General features: G+C 50.1%; 1 protein-coding gene across 3 annotated transcripts in view; it reads left to right on the top strand.

Annotated features, from left to right (window-relative positions):
- NT5M (5',3'-nucleotidase, mitochondrial) overlaps positions 1-19,724 on the top strand; it is a 33,100-nt gene extending 13,376 nt beyond the window's left edge. The window contains exons 3-5 of one of the 3 annotated variants that reach the window (XM_030294651.1): positions 3,074-3,134; positions 17,420-17,534; positions 18,899-19,724. In XM_030294651.1, the coding sequence (XP_030150511.1) occupies positions 3,074-3,134; positions 17,420-17,534; positions 18,899-19,041 (319 nt within the window). In that variant the 3' untranslated portion in view covers positions 19,042-19,724. Of the gene's footprint in view, positions 1-3,073; positions 3,135-4,642; positions 4,797-5,514; positions 6,101-17,419; positions 17,553-18,898 lie in introns of those variants that run through there. The other 2 variants (XM_030294650.1, XM_030294649.1) reach the window with 2 other exon arrangements.
- Positions 19,725-19,931: the final 207 nt, after the last annotated feature.

Genomic DNA, 19,931 nt, shown 5'->3' with positions numbered 1-19,931 from the left:
CCTGGCACGCGGGGGAGAGGGCTGGACTGCGAAGTTAAAGTGGGGGGGCACCAGCATAAAGATGACGTGTAAAGCCTTGGGTGACGTCACTGAGCAGGGAGTGTAGGCAAAGAGCCCCTGAGGGTTGGAACCAGCAGAGAGGCTTGGAGATTATGCTGGGGCGGCCGGCGAGGGGCAGGCGTGCCAATGCAGGAGCTGTCACAGAGGAAGGCACGGCCGCTTGGGCGCTGGTGAGCAAGAGGAGAGTGGGGTGTGCGTGGGGTATGGTGACATGAGGGTCCTTGGTGACAACAGGCACTTTCTGTGGAGCGGAGGGGGTGGGCTCCAGGCTGGGTGGGTTGAAGCAGGCTCCAGAGGTGAGCAAGTGGGGTCACCAAGTGCAGGCCGCCTGGCAGATGTATTGGGTCAGAGAGGTGGGAGGTCACAGGGGCGGGTGTGAGGTCAAGGTTGGGTGTGTGTATATGTATGTTACAAGACGGGAGAGAACAGAACACACTCGAATGAGTTGTATGGAAGAGGAGCGCAGGGAAAGGGGGTGTCGCAGGGCCCCTGCGAAGTGTCACCCCTGCAAGTATCTCCTTGCAAAGATAAAGGGATGGAATCCAGGACACCAATGAAGGACTTGCCTTGAGAGGAGGGAGGGAGGCAGGCCAATTCCTCCCATGCCGTTGAGCGAGAGAAGGAAGTTCAGGCACAGCCACGTTTCTAGAATCCACGATGGGAAGACAGGGGGTCTCACGGCCGAGAAGTCTGAGGAAAGGAGGGTGGTGCCATGGCTGTCCTGGGGAACGGAAACATGAGCACACGGCGGGGCCTCGCGGGGAAAGGCTGCCGGGCTCCTGCACCACTGCCTTGGGGTTGTGGTCATGAATTTAAGGTTAAAACGGCCAAACTGATTAGGTGCAACATTGGGCTCCTTGGGTGCAGGTAGAAGCCGGAGAGTTGGGTTCTTTCAGGGCCTTGGTGGAGAGAGAGAAGGACGAGCGGGGAGATGGCAGGGGGGCCACAGGGACCTGAGGGAGGGCGGTGGCCAGGGATGACAGAAGCGTGCTGAGCCTCGGGGTTGTTGTCTTGCCATTGAGTGAAGATGCCTCCGCCAGGAGGACAGCAGGGGGGCGGGCAGAGTGAGGACACAATCCAGGTGTGGCCGTGGGAAGGGTGTTGGAGGTGGGGCAGAGGAGGATTTTGGAGGTGTGCACGCTGGACCTGGGAGGTGGGGTTGGGTCCACTGTGTGTGCACAGTGTGCGTGTCCACGTTGTGGCCACTGAGGAGGCTGATGGGGCGGGATGGAGGCACGTTGGTGAGCCCTCAGGTGGTGGGGGGGATGAGGGACGGCCCCTGGGCAGGTGGCAGGTGACGGCAGCTGGGAAGGGCAGCAGGCGCGGGGCCGTCGGGCACAGGCTTCACCGAGTCAGGGATTTTGAAGGAGTGTTGCTGTGTGGACGGGGGAGGCCCGGGATCGTGAGGCCTCGGCCCATCCTATCCAAAGGTGTCGCAGGAGGCTCTTGGTCTCCAGAAAGATTTCAAGGACAGACACAACGCAACGGATGAGCAGTACAGGCCAGGGGGTGTATTAAAGCGGAAGTACACTCTCGAGGGGTGAGGCCCGGCGAGCTCAAGAGAGAGCTGTGCCCACCGGGGTTTGAGTCTCTGCCTTTCACCGGCAGGTGTTAGCAGCAGGGTGGAATAGTCATTCCTTGAGTCGGGGATTTCTTGGAAGCAGGGGGCGGTCCCTTCCAGGACTGTGGGTTACTCGCTTTTTCTTCCTGATTTGGTCGGGGGTGGGGGTGGGGGGGTCCTGTCAAGGCTCCCTTAGGGAGGAGATTTTAGTGATACTCTGTCAGCCATCTTGGGCCTGTCTGGTTTGATCCGGTTTCTCGTGGTTTTGTTTCGGGGTGCTGCCTGGACGGCGCCTGTGACTTTTCCTCACAGTTGACTGGGACTTCCTCTCTGCTGGCCTCTAGGCCTCCTGTTAGAACCTGACCGACCATCCACTCTAACAGGAGGAAAGGTCTGGAAGCGAGGAAGAGCCTCCTCATCTTGTGTCTCTGAAGCACGTGGGGTGTGAGGGAAAAACAGCTTTCGCTGCAAGGCACGCAGGGGAGGCAGGTTCCTCGCGGGAGGCCAGGTTTCAGTGCGGGCAGGGGGTGAGAGCGCACCTCGAGGAGAGGCTGAGTGCCTACGGGACGGACCCTGCACGCGGGCGGGGACAGTGAGGGTGGCGGGGGCAGCGCCACGAGAGCCGAGCCTCGGGGGTCGCTGGACGGCACAGGCATTCTTGCCTGGGGACCTGGCAGTCTGACGTCGGTCGGACTCTCGGGGGACTAATTTGCCAAAGAGAAAAGGAGCCAGGAAACCTAGTCTTCCCAGGCTCGTTCGATGCCGGCTTTATGTGGCTGTTTGGGACCAGATGGCTGTGTCGGGGCCCCTGGGCCGTGGGGACGAGGCCCTTCCTGTCAGTTCCCCACTGTCACCAGAGCAGAGCCAGACGGTGGGGAGGCGGTGTTCCTCAGCAGAGCCCGTGCCCGTCTTGAGGGGCCCCCCTGCCATCGTCCAGCGGCTTAGCCTGACCCAGAGGATGGGGCCGCTGCTCTCTGTCGCCTCCGACGGAGGGCTTGGCGGGCACACTCCCTCCGAAGGCTCCTCCCTCACGGGGTTCTTTGCTTTGCATGGCACGAGGCCCTGATTCTCCCTCAGGTAACTTGCTCTGCATCCTTTTGAGGCCTCTCGTCGCTCATGCTTCCTCCTCTCAGCATCTCCCCGTTCAGATCCCCGAGAGGGCGAGAGATTCGCCAGCTAACTGGCTCCGGCCACACGCAGAAGTGCCGTCCGTGGGATGCCCGTCCCCGAGCTGCTCGCGGGGCCGGAGGTGATGTCGCACGTGGGTGTTCAGGGCTGTGGGACAGAGCAGATGTCTCTGGCTTGGACAGCAATGCAGGGCAGTGGGTTTTCCGGTTCCAGGTGACAGGTGCAGACCCGTGAGGGCCTGACGCCCGCAGAGCAGGAGGGCGGGGGTGACGAAGGCCGCGGAGACGTGGGTGCTCAGGCTGACTCTCCTTCCTCTTGTCGCAGCACTGATGTCTTCATCTGCACGAGCCCCATCAAGATGTACAAGTACTGTCCCTACGAGAAGGTAAGATGTGCAGCTTGCTTGGAGGGCCTGGTGCTTTGCCTCTTCTCACCTTTACCCCATGGTGCCGCGGGTAAGGGGTGCTGGCACTCAGTACCCCCCCGGGGGAAGGCACGGCCCTCACTGCACCGCCTTCGGGAGCTCGGGCGGCCTCGTGTCTGCCTCTTCTCCCGTCCCTCCCTCCTGTCCGTGCCAGCGTCTCCTCTCCCAAAGATCTTCTCTAGCACCAGTCTGAAATTCCAGCACGTTCTCTGCGTGGACCCTGGGGAGGGTGCCAGGTTCTCTGGGGAGGCTGACCACCCCCATGTTAGGGAAGCATCATTTGTGAAGGGTGAGATGAGAGAAACGTGCCAGGGGAGGCCGTGGAGGCACCCCCCACCCAAATACTGGGGCGCCTGACTCTGTTCACACAAAAGTCTTACAAAGGTGAGGCGGTTACATGGCGTCTTGCTACACATGCTCATGTCATCTTTATTGGAAAGAACTAGAATGATGTAACGCTGGGGCTTTTCTGGATATTGAGAACCTGTGGTACCAAACCCACAGGAAAGGTGTGTTGCCCGGGAGGTGGGCACTCCTACCACAGGTGGGTTCACGGGAAGTGTGGGCAGCCTCCCAAGTCCAGGAAGGCGGGACTGGGTGCCCAGAACACTGCCCCCCCACCCCACCCCCCCCCCCCCACTCAGGGGGATTGCTCGGCACGGAATTTTCTCAAGTGTCTCATACAGTCTCTCCTCTCTCAAACTCCGTGTTAGGAACCAAACATACACAGTCCGCACGACATTGAGTGCCTTGGGTGTGCGTTAAGTGCAATGGGAACTCACCCTTGCTGAGCAAGGAACGGTGGCATTAGGCGAGGCACTTGGCCGTCACCATTGCATTCCGTGCTCCTCACCCATTCCCTGGTTACCCTCTGACTTTTAACATGAGTTGCGCTAAACTCAAGGGAGCTGAGGACCTGCCATCAGTAAGTGTGGAGTTAGGACTGAAGGCCTGGCCCGCTGCTTCTAGCAGAGCAATGATCCGAAGTCAGGTCCCCAGACCGGTGGGATCTGCATCCCCCAGACGTTTGGTAGAAGTGGACGTTTTCCAGCCCTTCCTGTGACCTTCTGAGTCGGAAGCTCTGGGAGCGGCCCAGTGTGTTTTAACAAGTCCACCAGGTGCACCCGCGGGGGAGAGTCACTGGGCCAGAGTAACTATTTCAACTGTGCTTGTAGTGGGTGGTCAGGGTGATTGCCTGGTGCTTAGTGGAGTAAGACGGAGAAAATGGCAGCCATTCCTGCGTTCCTGTGGACTCAAGCTCCATCTTGATGCCCACCCTCCCACCTTACGGCTTCAGCCCAAGACCGCCCTCTGAGCTCTGGATAACTCAAACCTGATGCCCCCGGGCTCCTGATGTCCCCATTTCATGTTTGTCTGCCCCTCTCAGTAAACTGGCCTCGTCCGCCAGCCTCTGAGCCTGAGAGCCACAGAGCCATCTTGGTGATGCCCTTCTTACCCCCCACACCCAGGGCATCAGCAAGTTGCATTTCCTGTTCGGGGTCCTGGCATCCGCCTGCTTCTCTCTCCGTCACACCACCTTAGCTTCTCTTCCCAGAACCGCCAAAAGAGCCGTCCGTACTGCCTGCTCGTTTCAGTTCCACACGGTTTTACAAAGTAGATCATGTGAGTCCCACGCTGTAAAACCTTTCAGTAGTTTCCCACCGCACTTAAAATGGAATTTTAAAATACACGCACGCACACACACAAACTCCTCATCATAACCCGCAAGGCCCCCCGAGCCGTCTCTCCTGCCATCCTTAGTTCCTGATCCTCCGTTCTCAATGGATGCTCTGTGTCCCTATTTCTCGAGCAGGCCCGGTGTTCTTGGCGCGTGCCCTTAAACATGCTGGGCCGTCTGCGTGCCTGGTTCTTCCTCCTCCCTGAGGCCTCACTCAGCCTCCCCCCCAACCCCGTTTCCTGCCTGTATCTAAAAGTTTGTTCTTTCCCTGCCTTGCTGTTCCGTCCCTCAGCCCCTTGTTTCCTGTATAGACACTTGCAAGGGGTTTACGTCTTCGTCTGTGTCTTGTCATCTGTCTCCCCGTTAGACTGCAAGCCCCATGAGGGCAGCGACTGTGTCTGTCTTGCTCACTTTTGGTCCCAGTGCCTGGCACGCTGACAGCACTGTGTTTGTTGTCGGATGCATAGACTCAACAGGCACTCATCAAACACATTCCAGTAACCATGTTTGCCATTCATCTGATGCCTTAGCTATGTCAGGCACTGTACTTTTATTATCAGTACGGCAGCTCCCTGTGAAACAGGGTGCTCCTCTGATGTGAGGGACGAAGAGGGAGGCTGAGAGAGGCGAGGCAGCTCGTCCCTGAGCCTGGTGATCGCACAGGCAGCGGGGCTTGGTCCAGAGCCGTGCGTCCCAGAGCCCGCGCCCTTAGCTGCTCCCACCGCAGTGCCTGCGCACTGCAGAGGGCTCAGAGTCCAGTGAACACAGATGATACCACTTGGGGCTCCTTCGTTGCAAGCGACATCAACGGTGTCCTGCTAACTTGAAGAAAAATAGGGTTTATTAGGAGGCTGTTGCTTTGCTCAGAGAACCACCGGAGGATCTGAGGGAGCAGCCCGTCGACAAGCCGCTGGGGAGCCAGAGCCAGCAGGGGGTCTCTCCAAGCACTTGTGCTCACAAAGACCACAGCCCCATTCGTTCTCAGTCCTCCGTGGGTGTGTTTGCCCAAGATTCACGTTCCCAGGAGGGAGGCTTACCGGCTGAGCTCAGGTCACGCTCCCCGCCCTTGGTCAGGGGACGGTGGGCATCCTGACTGACATCCCATCAAGGCCAGGGGTCTTTGAAGAGAAAAAGTGAGGTGCTGTTATCAGAGGAAGGGGCTCAGTAATAGTGGGCAGTGGATGCCCTGACCAAACAAAGGGAAAAAATAACAAAACCCTGGCTATAAAACTGCTACCTGTGATGAAAACACTATTAATATTTTGAGGTGTTTCTTTCTAGTTTCTCTTTGATGCGTATTAATTTGTTTACGTTTATTTTTGAGAGAGAGAGAGAGAGAGCGAGAGCAGGGGTGGGGCAGAGAGAGGGAGACACAGAATCCAAAACAGGCTCCAGGCTCCCAGCTGTCAGCACAGAACCTTACACGGGGCTCGAACCCACAAACCGTGAGTCATGACCTGAGTCGAGGTCAAATGCTTAACCAACTGAGCCACCCAGGCGCCCTCTCTTTGATGCATATTAAATACAATACATGTATTTTAACAAAACTTAAATCTCCTGTGGTTTAGCATCCTCTTTCCACTTAATGTAGTTTTAGCCTTTGTTCTGTCACCAAGTGTTCTTGGAAAAACATGATTGCTAATAGCCAAAGTCATCTTGTAAATAAATCTTCATATGATTGTGTCCACAGGATAGATTCCAGGAGATAGAATTCCTGGCTCCCACAAGGAGGGTCTACCATGACCCGCACTACAGGGAGGGAGGGTCACACGGTTGGCGCTGTGCTGGCGTCAGGCAGGGGCCAGGCCGGGCCACAGAGGGTCGGTCAGTGGAGGGAGTGGAGTACTGAACAAAGACATGAAGACAGGAAAATGCGGGGTATGTTTGAGGAACTTTGGGTGAGTCGTGTTGGCTGGTGGCCTTGGGGCCTGGCTGGGATGTGGGCTTGGGGTCAGGCTGGGGTGCAAGCTCATCTCCCAGCCCTCTGTCACCGTTCAGCTGCATTGTCACCTCCTCCCCCCCCCCCCCCCCCCGCCCCGCCCCCACCGCCCCGCCCCGCCCCCACCGGAAGCCAGAGGGGAAGGCGGACTGACTGTGTCTTGCGAAGAGATGAAAGTAGCAGTAGCCACCTCCCCTCCCACCATCCGTCCGTGTGCCCTCCCATCCCTAGTAGACGGACCCTCTGTCCTTGGCCAGCTGAGGCTGGGGGCAAGCGGCTGCTGCTGATGCTTCTGCTGGTGCCTGCGGTGGAGTGATGTCCTGTCTCAGGACGTCAACTGAGGATGGATGTTTTGCCCTCATGGCAGCCCCGGTGGGTGCCCACGACCTGGACCTCTCACAGAGTTTTTCCCTCCGCGCCTGCCCCCAGGACAGCATCAGCCTTTGGCAGCAGAAGTGGGAGTTTTTCTCCTTAGTTGATTCCCCTCGAGACCCAATCAAAGGAAGGAAACCCAATTGCTAAGAGGGCAGCTTCTTTATCATACTTAGGGTGTCAGAATTAGGTACCATTCAGGTTACCAGAACCAGAACCTTCTTTCTGGCTCGACCGTGCTGACATTTTACACCCAGATGTACATGTAGGCAAGGGCTTCACCTGCAATGACCCATTAACCTTCATAATAGCCTTTTGAAGTAGGTATTGTTATTATCCCCATTCTACAGATGAGGGAACTGAGGCACAGAGACGTTAAGTCACCTGCCCAAGGTCAGCAGCGAGAAATGGCGAGTCAGGTTTGGGCAGTCTGACTCCAGGGCCTGTGCTCTGTACCTGTGCTATGCTGACCCCCTTTTCTAATTCCACCTGATTCAGAACTTAGCACGATATTACTAGGGTTTTTTTTCCCCCCCGAAGAGATTTAAAAACAATCTACGGTGAATGCTTCATGCTCAAGCATGATATTTTACTGTTACTTTTCCGTATTCCGATCACAAGTGGGATTAAGTGAGATGCTTGGATGTAACAATGGGACACGTGCTTTTCATGTGAAGTCTGGTCTCCAGCTGATATGTCTGCTAGATTCTGTGTTTGATTTTCAGAATAAATGTTAAACATTTCCACCCCATAAGTGAGCCTCTTCACTTGAACTCAAATAAAAAATGTCGGCCAAGTTTTGAACTTCAGAAGGTAATGAATGAGATTTCTTCACATATTTCACACCAAAATTGTCCAACTGCTCCCAGAACTTAAACCTCCTGTAAGACTTACACTAAAAGCACATCATTTGCCGCCAAAATAAACCATAATTTCTTTTAGGAGCAGTGAGAGTCATACTGCCAACATTTCAGGAACTTTCTCTGGTGGTACCTCCCACCTCGTGTGCTACCTAGGAGAGTCTCAAACTGGGGCTCATGCTATGTTTTGGCCCCAGCTACTATTTATAAAAAAATTGGCTGTTCATGGTAATTGGCGTAGGGTTTTTTTGGGAGGATGATGGAAACAATCTGGAATTACATGGGCAATGGTCGCACAACATAGTGGATTACTAAAGCAAACCCACTGAAATGTATACTCAAAATTGCTGAATTTTATGGTATGTAAATTATATATAAAAATGACTGTGAAGTAAAATAAAAAGGAAACAGCCTTTTACAATACAGAAAATAATGTGCTAGAAAAAAGAGGTCTCAAATAAAACCAGAAATGAAAGAGTTGTCACAACTGATACCACAGAAATACAAAGGATAAGAGACCACTGAGAATGATTATATGCCAGCAAATTGGACAACAGTAGAAGAAATGGATAGATTCTGAGAAACACAACCTTCCAAGACTAAATCGTGATGAAATAGAAAATCCGAACAGCTCAGTTACTACCAAGGAGAATGAGTCAGTAACCAAAAACCTCCCAGTGAACAAATGTCCATGACCAGACGACTTCACTGGTGAATCTTGCCGAACATTCAAAGAAAAATTAATCCCAACCCTTCTCAAATTCTTCCCCAAAATGGAAGGGGAGTGGAGGGACTCTGAAACACATTTATGAGACCAGCATTACCCTGATCCCAAAACCAGACAAGAATGCCACACAAAAGAAAATTTGAGGTCAATATCCCTGATTAATGCAGATGCAGAATTCCTCAATAAAATACTAGCAAACTGATTTCAACAATACATTTAAAGGATCATATGCCATGATCAAGTGGGATTTGTTCCAGGAGTGTAAGGATGGCTCAATGTATGCAGATCAACTAAGTGATGTGCTACATTAACAAAATAGATAAAAATTATATGATCATCCCACTAGATGCAGAAAAGCATTTGACAAAATTCAATATCCATTTTAATAAAAACTCTCAACAAAGCAGATATAGAGGGAATGTACTTCAACATAATACAGGTCATTATGACAAATTCACGGCAAATACTCTACTCAATGGTGAACAGCTGAAAGCTTTTCCTCTAAGAGCAGGAACAAGACAGGATTTTTATTCAACATAATATTGGATGTCCTAGCCACAGCAATTAGGCAAGAAAAAAAAATTGGAAAGGAAGAAGTAAAACTGTCACTGTTTGTAGATGACATGATATTATATATAGAAAACCTTAAAGACTCCACCAAAAAACTGTTGGAACTAATAAACAAATTTAGTAAAGTTACAGGATACAAAATCCTACACAAAAGTCTGTTGTATTTCTTTACATTAGTAATGAACTGTCAGAGAAATTGAGAAAATTTCATTCATAATTGCATCAAAAATAATAACATACCTTGGAATAAATTTATCCAAGGAGGTGAAAGACCTGTATATTAAAAACTATAAGACCTTAATGAAAGTGAAGAAGATACAAATAAATGTCAAGATATTTTGTACTCATGAATTGGAAGAATTCATATTTAAAAAATTTTCATATTATCCAGGGGCGCTGGGTGGCTCAGGTGGTTAAGCGTCTGACTCTTGGTTTGGGCCTTTTGGTCATGATCTCATGGTTTTGTGTGTTCGAGCCCTATAGCAGGCTCTGTGCTGGCAGTGTGGGGCCTGCTTGGCATTCTCTCTCCTTCTCTCTCTGCCCCTCCCCCACTCATGCTATCTCTCTTAAAATAAATGAATAAACTTAAAAAAAATATATTCATACTATCCAAAAATAATCTACAGATTCAGTACAATTGCTATAAAAAAAACCATTGGTATTTTTCCACAGAACTAGAACAAACAATCCAAAAATTTGGAGCCACAAATGACCCCAAATAGCCATGGCACTCTTGAGAAAGAAGAACAAAGCTGGAAGTGTCACGCTCCCTGATTTCAAGCTATGTTGCAAAGCTATAGTAATCAAAACAGTATAGTCTTGACATAAAACTGACACCTAGATCAATGAAACAGAATAAAGAGCCCAGAAATAAACCCATGCATGTGTGGTCAATTAATTTAGGACAAAGGAGTCAAGGATAGATAATGGAGAAAGGACAGCCTCCAAGAAATGGTGGGAAAGTTGGACAGCCACGTGCAAAAGAATGAAACTAGACCACTGTCTTACAGCACACACAAAAATTAACTCAAAATGGATTAAAGACCATAATGTATGACTTGAAACCTTAAAACAGACGAAAAATAGGTGGTTAACCCCTTGACATACATCTTGGCAGTGATTTGAATCTGGCACCAAGACAAAGGCAACAAAAGCAAAAATAAACAAGTGATAACTACATCAAACTAAAAAGCTTCTGCACAACAAAGGAAACCATCAACAAAATGAAAAGGCAACCTCCTGAATTAAAGAAAATAATTGCAAAAATGATATCTAAAATATATAAAGAACTCATACAACTCCATAAGAAAAAACAACCCCCAAACCAAACAATCTGATTAAAAAATGGGCAAAAGATCTGAAAAGGCATTTTCCAAAGAAGATACACACATGGCCAACAGGTACGTGCAAAGATGCTCAACATGATTAATTATCAGGGGAATGCAAATCAAAACCGCAATGAGGTGTCATCTCACACCTGCTACATTGGCTGTTGCCAAAAAGACCAGCAATAGTAAGTGTTGGCGAGAAATGTAGAGAAAAGGGAGCCCTTGTGCACAGTTGGTGGGAATGCAAATTGGTACAACCACTCAGGAAAACAGAATGAAGATTCCTCAAGAGATGAAAAACAAAACTACCGAATGATCCTGCAGTTTTACTTCTGGGTATTTATTCAGAGAAAACAAAAACAGTAATTTGAAAAGATATATGCACCCCTTTGTTCGTTGCAGTATTATTTACAATGGCCGAGATGTGGAAACAACCTGTGTCCGTTGAAGGATGAATGGATAAAGAAATTTAGTTATTATACACAATGAAATGACTCAGTCATAGAAAATCTTGCCATTTGTGACAACATGGATGGACCCTGGGGGCATTATGCTGAGAGAAATAAGTCAGACAGACAGAAACAAATACTGTATGATCTGTCTCATATGTGGAATCTGAAAACAAACAAACAAACAAAACAACCCAAGCTCATAAATGCAGAGAGCAGGTCAGTGGTTGTAAGAGGTGGGGGATGGGAGAAATGGATGAACTGTTTGTTTTAGTGCAAACAAATAAAATTTAAAAAGCTAATGTTTAAAAAAAATATTTTTTTTTTAATTTTTTTTTTTCCAACGTTTTTATTTATTATTGGGACAGAGAGAGACAGAGCATGAACGGGGGAGGGGCAGAGAGAGAGGGAGACACAGAATCGGAAACAGGCTCCAGGCTCCGAGCCATCAGCCCAGAGCCTGACGCGGGGCTCGAACTCACGGAGCGCGAGATCGTGACCTGGCTGAAGTCGGACGCTTAACCGACTGCGCCACCCAGGCGCCCCTAAAAAAAATATTTTTAAAAGGGGGGCTCCTGGGTGGCTCCGTTGGTTAAGTGTCTGACCTCGGCTCAGGTCATGATCTCACAGTTCCTGAGTTCGAGCCCCGCGTCAGGCCCTGTGCTGACAGCTCAGAGCCTGGAGCTTGCTTTGGATCCTGTGTCTCCCTCTCTGCCCCTCCCCTACTCCCTCTCTGTCTCTCTCACTCCTCAAAAATGAATACACGTTAAAAAAATTTTTAAAAGACTTACTATAAAGATACAGGAATTGAGACAAAATGGTATTGATGGAAGGAGAGACACATAGATCAGTGGAACAGAACGGAGAGCCCAGAAATAGACTGCCATGAATGTAGCCAACTGATTTTTGTCAAAACAGCAAAGGCAGTACTGTGGTGCAAAGGTAGACGTTTCAGCAAATGGTGCGGGAACAGCTGGACATCCACAGGGGGAAGAGAGCTGTACATAGACTTTACACCCTTCACAGAAATCAGAATAGAGCTCTCAATGTAGAATTTAAATCTGCAAAACTCTTGGAATATAAATAACCTAGGAGGAAGTCTAGACGACCTTGGATAGGTCTTTTGAAATACAACCTTGGATTTTTTAAATACAACACCGAAGGAACGATTCATGAAAGAAATGGTTGGTTAAGCTGAGCTTCGTTAAAATGAAAGACTTCTGCTCTGCAAAAGATATTGTCAAGAGAATGAGAAGACAGGCCACAGACTGAGAGAAAATATTTGCAGAAGACATAACTGATACGGGTCTGTTCTCTAAGATACATAAAGCATTCTGAAAACTCAACAATAAGCAAGTGGGTAGCCTGATTAAAAAATGGTCTTGGGGCACCTGGGTGGCTCAGTCGGTTAAGCATCTGACTCTTGATTTCAGCTCAGGTCATGATCCCAGGGTTGTGGGATCGAGCCCCGCGTCTGACTCTGTGCTGAGTGTGGAGCCTGCTTGGAATTTTCTGTCCCCCTCTCTGCGCTCCTCTCCCCCGCTAGCACGCTCTCTCTCTCTCTCTCTCTCTCTCTCAAGATAAATAAATAAACATTTTTTAAAAAAAGAAAACTTTAAAAAATGGGTTTAAGACCTAAACAGACACCACATCAAAGAGGATTTACACTCAGCAAATAAGCACATGAAAGTGTGCTCAATATCCTTTGCCATTAGGGAACCGCACATTAAAACAACAGCGAGATGCTACTATGCACCTGTTAGAATGGCCAAAATCCAGGACGCTGACAACACCAAATGCTGGAGGAGATGTGGAACAGCAGCAGCTCTCGTTCATTGCTGGTGGGAATACAAAATGGGGCAGCCACTTGGAGAACACAGTTGGGCACATCCTCACACAAGTAAACACACTCTCACTGTGTGATCCACTAATCGCACTCTGTGGTATTTGTCTAAATAAGTTAAAAACTTGAGTCCACGGAAACACCTGTGTGCAGATGTGTATAGAAGCCTTATCCGTGAGAGCCAAAACTTGGAAGCCACCAAGATATCCTACAGTAGGTGAATGGATAATAAGCTACGGTACACCCAGGCAATGAAATATTTTCAGCCCTGAAAAGAAATGAACCGTCAAGCCATGAAAAGACATGGAGGAACCTAAATGCATGTTACGAGTGAAAGAAGCCAATCTGAAGAAGCCAAAATAGCAGAGGATTCCAATTATATGACATTCTGGAAAAGGCACAATTATGGAAGCAGTAAAAAGATCAGCGGGGAGGGAGGGATGAATAGATGGAGAGCAGATTTTCAGGCAGTGAAATTATTCATGGCAGATACAGGTCATTATATATCTGTCCAAGTCTATACAATGTACAACACCAAGAGGGAGCCCTCACATAAAATATGGACTCTGGGTGATAGCGATGTGTCAACATAGGTTCACTGAATATAACAAATGCCCCCCTCTGTTGCAGGATGTGAATAATGGGGGAAGTTGTGCATATTTGGGGACAGGAATTATACGGGAACTCTCTGTACTTTGTGCTCAATTTTGCCGTGAACCTAAAAGTGCTCTAAAAAATAAATTAAAAAAAAAAAAAAATAGTGTGTCTTCGTGTCCCTTTCAGTCAGTCCCTTTTCCCTGCCCTTTCCCTCTCTGGGTATTGTTGGTAGGAGCGAACTACTGATGTGTTCATTCCTACAGTTTTGCCTTTTATGGAAAGTCGTATAGTAGGGACTCATACAGTTTGTGTCTGGCTTTCATTTGAAGGCATAATACTTTTGAGGGGCGCCTGGGTGGCTCAGCCGGTTAAGCACCCGACTTCGGCTCAGGTCATGACCTTGAGGTTTATGAGTTTGAGCCACACGTCGGGTTCTGTGCTAACAACTCGGAGCCTGGAGCCTGCTTCGGATTCTGTGTCTCCCTCTCTCTCTGCCCCTCCCCCACTCACACTTTGTCTCTCTCTCTCTCTCTCTCTCTCTCTCTCTCTCAAAAACAAAAATAAACATTTAAAAAAAGTAAAGGCATAATACTTCTGAGATTCACTGATGCTGTTGCATGCATCAGGACTTTATTCCTGTCTGTTGCTGAACATACTTCTGCTCTATGGCTGGATCGTCATTTGTTTATCCATGTGCCAGTTGATGGACATTTGGGATATTCGTAGCTTTTGGCTGTTGTGAATAAATTTCCTGTAAACATTCATGTCCACATCTTTGGGTGGACACATGCTTTCATTTCTCCAGGGCAGATACCGAGAGTAGGATTGGCTGGGTTGTATGGTGGGTGTGTGTTTCACTTCTTTAAAGTTTGTTTGTGTGTTTACTTATTTATTTAAAGAACATGCACATGAGCCAGGGAGGAGCAGATAGAGAGGGAGAGAGGCACTGTGCTGTCAGCACAGAGCCCAATGTGGGGCTCGAACCCACAAACCATGAGATCATGACCTGAGCCGAAACCAAGGGTCAGAGGCTTAACCGACCGAGCCACCCAGGCACCCCTCAATATTTTTAAATTTCAGCTGTTTTAGTAGGTTCCTAGTTATCTGTCTCTGCAGTTTGGATCTGTGTTTCCCTAATGACTAACGATGTTGAGCATCTCTTCTGTGCTTATTTGACCTCTGTATACCTTCTTTGATAAAGTGTCTACATTAAAAAAAATTTTTTTTTAATGTTTTTATTTTTGACAGAGAGAGAGGGAGACAGAGCATGAGGGGGGAGGGGCAGACAGAGGGAGACACAGAATCCCAAGCAGGCTCCAGGCTCTGAGCCATCAGCACAGAGCCCGACACGGGGCTCGAACTCACGGACCGTGAGATCATGACCTGAGCCGAAGTCGGACACTCAACCGAATGAGCCACCCAGGCACCCCAAGTGTTTACATTTTTTGACTGATTTTTCTTGGGCTGTTTGTGTCTTCGTCTGAGTTGTGAAAATTCTTTGTATATTCTACATACAATTCCTTTATCAGATAGCAGATTTTACAAATATTTTCTGCCAGTCTGTGGCTTGTCTTTTCCTTTCCTTAACTGTGGCTTTGGAAGAGCAGTGTTTATAATTTTAGGTTTTATATTTAGGTTATGGCCCATGTCAGGTTACTTTTTATATATGGTAAGAGTTAAAAATAAAAGTTTTTGTGTGTCGGGTTGTTTTTTGTTTTGTTTTGTTTTTTTCTTTTTTTGGCCCGTGGATGCCCAGCTGTTCCTCTGTTAAATTACCCTGGTACCTTTGGGTGTGTTTCTTAAATATATTCTGTCTCTTTGATCTAAATGTCTATCCTCATGTGAATATCATTCTTGGTTACTGTAGTTTTAGAGTAACTCTTGAAAACGATGTGAGTTCTCCAACTTTATTCATTTAAAAAACTGTCGGCTGTTCTAGGTCCTTTGTATTTCTCTATACATTTTAGAACCAGCTGTCAATTTCTACAAAAAGCCTGGTGGGAATTTGATTGAATTGCATCTTATCAGTGGAGGCTAATGACATTGAATCTGCTGAGCCATGAACATTCATACATATGTCATTCATACAAAATGACAATTTCTTTAGATCTTTGAAATTTCCTTCAGGAATATTTTGTATTTTTTCAGCATACAGGTCTTGCACACATTTTGTTAAATTTATTCCTATTTTGCTTTTTTCGTTTTTGTGCATTTTTTTTTTTTTTTGCATAAAGCCTGTCCTTATTTTTTTTTAAGATTTTTTAAATGTTTATTTATTTTTGAGAGAGAGAGACAGAGACAGAGACAGAGACAGAGACAGAGACAGAGCACAAGCAGGGGAGGGGCAGAGAGAGAGGGAGACAGAATCCGAAGCAGGCTCCAGCCTCCGAGCTGTCAGCACAGAGTCCAACGCGGGGCTCGAACTCACGAACTGTGAGATCATGACCTGAGCTGAAGTCGGACGCTTAACCGACTGAGCCACCCAGGCGCCCAAGCCTGTCCTTATTTTTAAAGTATTTTTAAAAAATTTTTGGAGATTGTGGTAAAGTGCACATAACATAAAATTTACCATCTGAGGGGCGCCTGGGTGGCTCAGTCGGTTAAGCGTCCGACTTCGGCTCAGGTCACGATCTCACGGTCTATGAGTTTGAGCCCCGCGTCGGGCTGTGTGCTGACAGCTCAGAGCCTGGAGCCTGCTTCGGATTCTGTGTCTCCCTCTCTCTCTGCCCCTCCCCTGCTCATGCTCCATCTCTCTCTGTCTCAAAAAAAAAAAAAAAAAAAAAAAATTAAAAAATTAAAAAAAAAATTTACCATCTAAACTATTTCTAAGAGTAGAGTCAATCTGTTTCATGTTTATTTTTGGCGCTATTGTAAAGGTATTGTTTCTTTCGTTTCAATATCCAAAGGTATAGAAATACAAGTGATTTTTGCGTATTGACCTAGTATCCTGCCATCTTGCTAAACTTCTTTATTCTAGTAGCTTTTTTTTACATATAATGCAAGGCTCTCAACGTTTAACTAAAGTAACATCTATTAACTACTTACTACGTGTCAGGCATTACTCTGTGTCCTACGCAGATTTAATGTGATCATAACCACACTGCAAAGACACAGGTCTTAGAAGATTAAATGGTTTGTTTAAGTCCCGCAGCTCAGACACATCAGAACCACAGGAGAGGAGAGATGAGACCAGCAGTGGCACCCTTTGTCCAGCTGCCTTGTATGAGCACTTTCTGTGTGCCAGGCACTGTGCTAAGACTTTTACGTACATTGTCCCATTTAATCCCCAAAGGAGTCCCGTGAGGTAATACTCCCATTACCTCCACTTTCCCATCTCCCCTGCTCATGCTGTCTCTCTCAGAAATAAATAAACCTTAAAAAAAATTTTTTTTAAAAGATGATGGGTGGTGACAGGCCGCCTGGGTGACTCAGTCGGTTGAGCGTCCGACTTCGGCTCAGGTCATGATCTCATGGTTCATGAGTTCGAGCCCTGCATTGGGCTCCCTGCTGTCAGCACAGAGCCTGCTTCGAATCCTCTGTCTCCCTCTGTCTCTGCACCACCCCCTCAAAAATAAATAAACATTAAAAATAAAAGGTGCAGGAGGCCTTCATAGCATGAGTGTTGGGTCGAGTAGGCCAGGCATGTGCAGGCTTGGAGCTGGGGTGCGGGCAGCCTGGGTTTGAGCCAGGGTTCTGCCGCTTTCTAGCTATGGGGACATGGACAAGTCCCACCATCTCCTTGAGTATGTTTCCTCTGCTGCCACTGGGATCATCACATCTTGATGGTGGCCCTTCCTCCTGGAAGAAGCCTGGCTGTGCCCCAGCCGTGTCTGTGCCCAGGCCTGACGGCCCCTTCCTCTCCCCCTCCCTGTTTGTGTTCCAGTATGCCTGGGTGGAGAAGCACTTTGGCCCGGACTTTCTGGATCAGATTGTGCTGGCCACAGACAAGACCGTGGTCTCTGCCGACCTTCTCATAGATGACCGGCCAGACATCACAGGCAAGTGGCCTGCTGCAGGTGAGGAGCAAGTGTGGAGAGCTGGGAGCCACTGGGACCGACAGCATGCAGGGCTGGCCTCACGGCCCCTGTCCTGAGTGGTCCCCACTTAATCACCAGATGTGTATTAGGCCTTCAGCCTCCAATGCTCCCCTACCGGGAAGGCAAGGTTATTCTCAGCATCCAGCAGCATCTGGCCTTGGAAGGGGTGCCCCTGGGAGTCGGGAGAAGCAGGTCTCAGCTCCTGGGGTAACTCGTCGGATGAGTCCCTTTTTACCTCATGTAAAATGAGGACCAGGCTGGCCTCCAAACATTTGTTTTTAGCAACAAAGCCGTTTTTTTCCCCCAAGGGCAATGTGGACTGAGCCTGCTGGAAAACAGAAAAGCATAATGTGTCTAGTTGAAGGAGCTATATTTGTCCCTTTTGCTGATGGGTGACTCCCTCCCTCCCTCCCTCCAAACAAACAAACCTTATACCACCTTCGAGGGGAGAGGGGAAATTCATCAGTGCACCTAACTGGGTAGGAAGGCTTCTGCTGCGGTAAATCTAGGAACTCAAACACCAGTCAGAATTCGGTTTCTTTTATCTCCTGACTGCTCTGCTTTGCCTTTGTACTCGGTCAGGCTCCCCTGGTAGCCATCAGGGCTTTCAGAGTTAACGCCTATTCTTTTGGTCACCTCAGTGGGAGAATACAGAATATCGCTTCCCTAATGGCCTTTGGAGCTGGCTCGGGAAACACACCCATCTATCTCCACACAGGTCACAGTGTGGCCAGAGGGTGGGATTCATGCGTGTGCCCACCCCTGACCTCCCAAGCCACGTGCTTCCACAAGGAGAGTCAGGGCACGTGGGGGGCACGGAGCCCCGCCCAGCTTCTGTCTCCGACCACGGGGAGCAGGGGGGAGGCCTGTGCAGGAGGAGCCGGGGAGTCAGGCTGTAACCCGGGGGACAGGATCAGCACCAGAGTGCTGGTGTGGACAGGTGGACCTGAGGGATCGAAGGTTACCCACGGTCGATAGGTGGGAAGCTGCGAAGCCGGCACTGGCCAGCGAGGGAAGGCCAAGCACGAGGGAGGGGAAGGGCAGGGCGTCAGCAGGGCTCAGCTATGAGGGCGGCCGTGGTGAGAACGACCACCACCATCACCACCACCACGGAAGCCACCGTTTGCTTTGGGTCCCCTGGGGGCCGTCCCAGGTGCTCCTCCGCGTGGCCCATCTCATTTAACCCTTGCAACCCCCCTGTGAGCCGGTGCTGGCGCAGTCAGCACCTGACCGACGGGGAAGCCGAGTCTCAGAGAGGCCCGCTGTTGCTGAGGACGCCCCGGGCCTCCTGGAGCCGGCCTCAAGTGCTGCTTTCCCGCCCACAGGGGCCGAGCCGACCCCCAGCTGGGAGCACATCCTCTTCACGGCCTGTCACAATCGGCACCTGCAGCTGCAGCCTCCCAGCCGCAGGCTGCACTCGTGGGCAGACGACTGGAAGGCCGTTCTGGACAGCAAGCGGCCCCGCTGAGCTGGACTGTGCTCCGTCCGGGCTTCTCTGCAGGGCCCCTGGCCTCAGGGCTCCCACCTCAGGGCCTGTGAGGGGTGGGGGGGGGGAGGGCTAGTGTTCTGGCCCGGGGCTCCCTCTCCGATGTCCCGGGCCCACTGCATGTCTCCCCCCTTTCCCCAGCCCTGCCAGGCCTTAAACTGATCTCGGGGCAGGGCTGGCCCAGGGGCCCTGGACAAGACACGTGCCCCCCGGGGGATGCAGGCTGACCTCAGGCCACGGCCGGGCTGCTCAGGGCTCGGGGCTCCAGACCGGAAGGAGCCGAGGGTCCAGCAGGCCTCCCCCACCCCTCAGGGAAGTCCCCACTCCCGGGTCTGCGGCCCATCGGCGAGGGTGCCAGCAGTGAGGTGCTTCTGGAGTGAGAAGGCCCCGAGCCCTCATTCTGAGCTGCAGCCCCTTCCCTGCCTGCCCGCCTGGTCCCTGCTCCCCTAGGGACCCACCATGGATTCAGCAGACACCCCGAATTCCAGGGCACGCCCGTCTCCAGGCACCGCACGCCATCCTGCCTTTGACCGGCTCCGAGGTTTCTTGTACCTCCGGCCCTGGGGCCCTGCTCGGGGCACAGCACGGTCAGCAGGCTGGAACGTCTGCTGAAGGCCTGGAAAATAAATGCTGTTCACGTGTCACTCAAGGAGTGGCCACCTCTAGCCCTTGCCCTGAGGTCCTCCGGCGTCTGGCCCCTGGGAGCCCAGCTGCACATCTTGGGGGGTTGCCCCCCACACTGATGAGGGGGGCTGAGGAGCCTCCCCGCCCATCGCCATGGGTGCTGCAGGTGCTATGTGGGACCAAGGAGGGATGGGCAGGTGGAGAAGCTGGCGGCCATAGTGGTCCCCTGAGTAGACCCTCCACCACGC

The sequence above is a fragment of the Lynx canadensis genome, chromosome E1 (genome assembly GCF_007474595.2).
Source record: "Lynx canadensis isolate LIC74 chromosome E1, mLynCan4.pri.v2, whole genome shotgun sequence".
NCBI lineage: Eukaryota > Metazoa > Chordata > Mammalia > Carnivora > Felidae > Lynx > Lynx canadensis.
This window is presented reverse-complemented; position numbering and strand designations above follow the sequence as displayed.